The 6,500-nt window shown below is 38.7% G+C and overlaps 1 protein-coding gene and 1 pseudogene across 1 annotated transcript; both read left to right on the forward strand.

Moving 5' to 3' along the window:
• The first annotated feature begins 728 nt into the window (after positions 1–728).
• LOC120189001 lies at positions 729–4,356 on the forward strand (annotated as a pseudogene).
• A 955-nt stretch (positions 4,357–5,311) lies between these two features.
• LOC120188620 lies at positions 5,312–6,075 on the forward strand. Its single transcript, XM_039192016.1, has one exon. It carries the CDS (start codon positions 5,355–5,357, stop codon positions 5,865–5,867), a length of 513 nt encoding a protein of 170 aa, XP_039047947.1. The 5' UTR covers positions 5,312–5,354; the 3' UTR covers positions 5,868–6,075.
• The last annotated feature ends 425 nt before the right edge of the window (positions 6,076–6,500 follow it).

Below are 6,500 nucleotides of genomic sequence, written 5' to 3' on the forward strand. Positions count from 1 at the left end.
CGATCTTCAACTGAAAAAATCAGATGATCTTCAAAGGGTTCAGCAGCAACAAGCATAAACTCTTCGTTCCAGATAGGATTCATATTTCGGTTTTGAACAGGTTTTGTCTTTAAGATCTGGTTACCAATTTGAACCTTAACATATGCATCAGGAAACCTATTCTTGTCAGCTGGAACAAGGTCTTGAGCCTTAATAACTTTGACACGAACATACCATAGTCTCTGAGAGTGATAAACTTTTGAACGGATGTATGTTGGGGAAACCGAAGTGCTATCACCTGGAGCAATAGCATCCGAATGCCACGCATCTGGAAAAGCTTTATCAGCCTGTGTGCCATACCAAACTGCAAGCATCAGTTCTCCTTTATTTTTCTCTCCTTTTTTGTCTTCCAACCGATCGAGGCTCGATTTCAGTAGGCTTCTTGTTAAAGCTCCTTAGCATTGCAAGTTATCTAGGAGCGTCCCCGGTGACAAAGACTGAACTGATAAGGAAAGTCGGTCTGCAATTCGAAGAAGCGACACTAAATGATATACTATTTCCTTCACAGTTGCCTACTGATCAGCACTATTATGATATTGACTTGGTTGCAGCAGTATTAGACAGTTATTTGGCACTATGGAGAAGACAATCCCCAGCACTTGCAGAAAAACGACCACTTGCTTAGATCAATTAGAAAGACGGGGAAGCTTATCGATTCATATATTCAAGTTGTTGCAAGGGATGCCAACATGCCAATATCCAAACTAGTTTCTCTAGCTGAAGCATTGCTGGATGTTGCCAGGGAAGACCATGATGGCCTTTATAAGTCCATTAACATTTATCTCAAGGTGACACCAATTCACTAATCATCTCCCAGATGCTCATTTTTGCATGTTATGGATACTGATAGACATGAACATATTAATGCATCTGATTTAAGCAGGAGCACCCTGAAGTTAGTAAAGCAGAAAATAAAAGACTATGCAGAATGTTAGACTGCCAGAGGTGCGTGCACATGCGGTAAAGAACGAGAGGCTACCATTAAGAACGATGGTCCAAGTCTTGTTTTTTGAAAGAGAGTGGTTCCAGGGCCACGACTCATAAACCAGAGTTAACAACCAAAGTGAGACAGGCACCACTAGAAGCCGAAGCTGAAGCAAAACAAGAGTGCAACAATAAGCTTAAACCGAATAGGATCAATTGCATATAAGCTTAAACCAGAGTTTGGTATGTTATATTTTAATTTTTGTATTTCAATCACATTTGTTTAAATTTTATTATTTGTTTTAAATATTCAGGTGTCATTTATGTTATTTTCATATTATTTTAGCTTAAACCGAATAGGATCAATTGCATATAAGACCCTATAATTTATACGCATTTTGTATTTAAGTCATTGGTTTAATTCTAATTTTGTAAATTTAATTTTACATTTACGTAAATTTAATCATCATTATAAAGTTAGTATATTTAGCTTAAATTAGTCCTCACATTTAGATTTCTCTTAATTTAGTCCCTGTTTATGTTTGTTTTCTTTAATTAGTTGTGTATATTTATTTTGCATGTTGATATGTTTATGTATAAGTATGTGATTGATTTATTTAGGAGTCACATAAAATCATTTTGCATAATTTGTATATTATCTTCATGTGCATAATTAACCTCTATCAAATAATTGGATTTAGGTTTTAGGGTTTAGAGTTTAGGGTTTAAGATTTATTGCAAAGACATTAATTAATCGACTTAGTATCTATTTATGAGGTAAGTATAATTTAGGTTTTCTGGTTTAAGATTTAAGGTTCATTGCAAGGATATTAATTAAAATTTGAGGGTAGTTGTATTATAGAATTTTTAATATATTTTTAAATTTTTATAATTATCAATAGTGTATTTTTAATAATGTAACTTTAGAAAATCTAAAATTATAATATAACATTTTTTTAAGCTGCTCACAAGCTTTTCGAGTCGAATATCAAGTAGCTCGTTTAGGCTCGTTAAAAACTCGAGTCAAGCTCGAGCTCGAGTCGAATCTATTCGATTCGAGTATTTATCGAGCCTTGATCGAGTCGATCTCGAATAGCTCGCGATCTGTCTCGTCTCATTTACGGCCCTAGACTAACGCCACAAAGTAGATTCCGGCGAAAAACCGGAACAGCTCTTCCTTTCCTCCGCTATCTGTAACGGTGAGGCCCTCAGTCCTTTCGTCCGCAAGGCTTTCGCTTCCGGTAGGCCTGAAACCCTCCTCCAACTCCTCCGTTACTTCGCTCGTTCTAAAGAATCCGAGATTGAACAAGTTTGTAAAGCTCACTACCAAGATTTCATTCTCGCCATCGATGATCTCCGTTCTCTTCTCTCCGACGTCGATTCTCTCAAATCGTCTCTTTCCGATTTCAATTCGAGACTTCAATCCGTCTCCGGTCCTCTCCTTTCTTCCCTTGATTCCTTTGTTGAAGCTCAAAACGTTTCAAACAACGTGGTCACTGCTTTACAATCGGTGACCACGTGTATTAAGATAATTGAGCTTTGTTCGAGAGCGAATCACCAACTGTCAAAGGGAAGTTTCTACTTGGCCTTGAAATGCTTAGACTCGATTGAAAACGTGTTTCTGGATAAAAAGCTGTCGTCTACTCTAAAAAGGATGCTGGAAAGGAAAATTCCGGATATTCGGTCTCATATTGAGAGAAAAATAAGCAAAGAGTTCAGCAATTGGCTTGTGGAGATTAGCGCGGTGAGTCGCAACTCAGGGCAATTAGCCATAGGAGAGGCCTCGGCTGCTAGGCAACACGAAGAGGACCTGAGAATCAAGCAAAGCCAATCCGCTGAACACAGTCGATTCAGCTTGAGAGATTTTGTTTACGCTTTACAAGATGATGATGACGAAAATGACGGTTATGAGGGTAATAGCGGCTTGTCAGGCTTTGATTTGGCTCCTCTTTATCGAGCTTACCATATCTATCAAACATTATCACTCGAAGATCAATTTAAGCAGTATTACTTTGAGAACAGGAAGCTTCAACTATCGTCAGATTTTCAAGTATCTTCTGTTACTCCATTTCTTGAATCGCATCAAACATTTTTTGCACAAATCGCTGGTTTCTTTATCGTTGAAAATCGAGTTTTAAGGACAGGAGGGGGCTTGATTTCGAAATGGACGTTGAGAATTTGTGGGAGACTGCTGTTACTAAAATGTGCTCGGTTTTAGAGGATCAGTTTTCTAGGATGCAGACTGCTAATCACTTGTTACTGATCAAGGATTATGTCAGTTTGTTCGGAGTTGCTATGTGTCGATATGGCTACCCTGTTGATTCATTGCTTTATGTTTTGAGCAAGCATAGGGATAAGTACCATGAGCTATTGTTATCAGATTGTCGAAAGAAGATTGCAGAAGCACTTGCTGCTGATAAATTCGAGCAGATGTTGATGAGAAAAGAGTACGAGTACACGATGAATGTGTTGGCTTTTCATATACAAACATCAGATGTCGTTCCAGCATTTCCTTATGTTGCACCATTTTCATCTACCGTGCCTGATTGTTGTCGGATCGTGAGGTCTTTCATTGAAGATTCTGTTAGTTTTATGTCTTGTTGCGGGCAGTTGGATTTCTATGACGTTGTTAAGAAGTACTTGGATCAGCTTTTGAGTGAGGTTCTAGATGGAGCTATTTTGAAGGTTATTAATTCATCTGTACATGGGGTTTCTCAGGCAATGCAGGTTGCAGCAAATATTGGAGTCTTGGAGCGTGCTTGTGATTTCTTCTTTCGTCATGCTGCACTGCTTTCTGGTATTCCTTTGAGAACGGCGGAAAGGAGTAGGAGGCAGTTTCCTCTTAATAAAGCCCGTGATGCTGCTGGAGATACACTGTCTGCGATGCTCAAGACAAAAGTTGATGGTTTGATGACATTGATTGAGAATGTGAACTGGATGACCGACGAACCTACACAAGCCGGTAACGAATATGCGAATGAAATTATAATATACTTGGAAACTCGGGTATCTACAGCCCAACAGATATTGCCTACTTAAGTTCTGAAAAGAGCTTTACAAGATGTTCTTTCTCATATATCAGAGAAGATTGTTGAAGCTTTACTTAGTGATTCAGTTAAGAGGATCAATGTGAATGCTATAGGGGGGATTGATGTTGATATTCAGTTGTTAGAATCTTTTGCAGATAACCTGGCTACTCTGTTCTCAGAAGAAGGGGGTAAAATTCAGTTGAAAAATGCACTGGCAGAATCAAGGCAGTTAATCAACTTGCTTTTAAGCAATCGTCCGGAGAATTTTATGAATCCGGTGATCCGAGAGAGGAATTACAATGCTCTAGACTACAGGATAGGGGAGCCATGCCGAAACCAAAGAACAAGTCTTTGGATGCATTGATAAAAAGACTCAAGGATATGAGCTGATGTGGCAAGAACCTGTATGTATATCTCTGTTCTTTTTTCCTTTGCCTTTGTTGGCTGCAATTGCCATTATTTCCCAGTAGTTCATTGCTAATTTATTTGCTTCATTGATGGCACAGCAGTTGGTTTTTTTCCTGGCTTTATCAAGTTAATAGAGGTGAATTGGAAATTCTTTTTGTATATATCATTTATATGCATATATATACCATCAGTTGTATTGAATTCTTTTTGGCCATGGCGCGAGCGTGAATTTGTTGTTGCAAACTGCATTAACACCCTTTGGTATTCTTTGCGTTTAATTGAACATCTTTTATGTATGATTATCCTAACCAGACAAAAATGAAAATGTCACGACTCAACTAGGTTGGACTCTGTTTTTGGTGCACTAGCTGAAGCTCATCAGCAGCCACATCTAACTTTTCCACTCGAAAAATCCCCAGTTTTCCCTTATTCCCATCACAACAAAGATCGCTCGATCAAGCGGAATCCTTATCTTCGTCACTCTAATCTCCCGATCAGCTTCTTCATTCGCCAAATCCGATGACGAAAAGCTATCAGCATACCAACCTCTTCAACAGAACGACTTCCCAATAGCCATTCTTCCCATTGGCGTGATTGGGTATCAATTGAACTGAGAAACATGCGAGTATTCAGCTTCCATAAGCGTTATTAAGAAACAATAAGACCCTTTAATTAATATTTAAAAAAAACTAAACGAGATATATAATATTTTTTAAAAATTCATTTATAAATTGAAAAGAATTTGCAAGGTTAACATTGGGAACTTCCATGTGAGGTTTTTTTTAATGAAAATGTATACAAGTCATGGAAAATTTACCAACAATACCTTTGAAATCTGTGTCCTTTCTGGGTTAACAATGTGCTGTCTGACACTCAAATCTTACCCCCTGACTTAATCATTACTCACACTTCTAACTTGCAAGTTGTAAATCCATTTTCAACACAAATAAAAACATGGCTCTCCATCTAACCATCATTTTCGCCGCCGCCGCCCACCTCCTCTCTCCACTCGCATCCTCAACCCCCCTCACCGTCACCGGCAGTGAAGCACTCTCACCCTACGAAATCCTCCAAGGCTACAACTTCCCCGTCGGTCTTCTCCCCCGAGGCGTCTTAAAGTACGATCTAGACGAGTCCACGGGCCGCTTCCATGCCTACTTAAACGGTTCATGTAGCTTCGGACTTGAAGGATCTTATCAACTCAAATACAAATCGACGATCAGCGGGATCATCTCCGACAACAAGCTCAAAAACCTGAGCGGAATAAGCGTCAAAGTCCTGTTTCTGTGGCTGAACATTGTGGAGGTTGTTAGAGATGGAGATGAGATGGAGTTTTCGGTGGGGATTACATCTGCTAGCTTCGCTATTGATAACTTTTACGAGTCCCCGCAGTGTGGGTGCGGCTTTGATTGCGTCAATGGTGAAGTAAGCAAGCTTCGAATTAAGTCTTCTTTTTCATCAATTTAGAGGAATACCTGCGGGTAAAATAATTAAATTATGGAATCGGATTGGGACGGTGGGCTGATTTCATCTTGGCTTTAATTGAATTGGGTTTTAGTTATACAAACTAAATTGATTTTCACCTCTTTGATTGATTTAGAATTTGAACTCTCTGTATTTGCTTATGTTTATGTGGTTGGTATCGGTTTCATACTTTCATTCCTTGGTTTAGTGAAGGACTACTCAACCACAGATTATTGGAACATTTTTCTTTAACGCTGTGAGCATGATAATTTAGAATACACTGAAACATTAATTCATCATTTCTTAATGTATTGAGTCAGACTCGGATAATTTGGAATGCTAAGATCATGTTAAATAGATTCCCATCCTGTTCTATGTCTAAGTACTTCTACTATGGAACTTAGTGTGGGGATTAATGGAATGCAATGTCAATTGGATTCAGGGTTTAGCATCAAATTCTATACGAGTACCACACAAGCAGGGTCATAATTTTCCAGGTTCTTTCAGATATAAACTTCTAGGTTTGGTCTTCATATGCATGTGAATCATATATGAATGAGGTGAATTGGGCAGAATGGAGGACAATAGCAGAGATGGGAATGGGGAATGTTGTGCGAGGTGAAGAGGTAATTGCAG

The sequence above is a fragment of the Hibiscus syriacus genome, unplaced genomic scaffold, assembly GCF_006381635.1.
Source record: "Hibiscus syriacus cultivar Baekdansim isolate YM2019G1 unplaced genomic scaffold, ASM638163v2 tig00116951_pilon, whole genome shotgun sequence".
In the NCBI taxonomy this organism is placed as follows: domain Eukaryota; kingdom Viridiplantae; phylum Streptophyta; class Magnoliopsida; order Malvales; family Malvaceae; genus Hibiscus; species Hibiscus syriacus.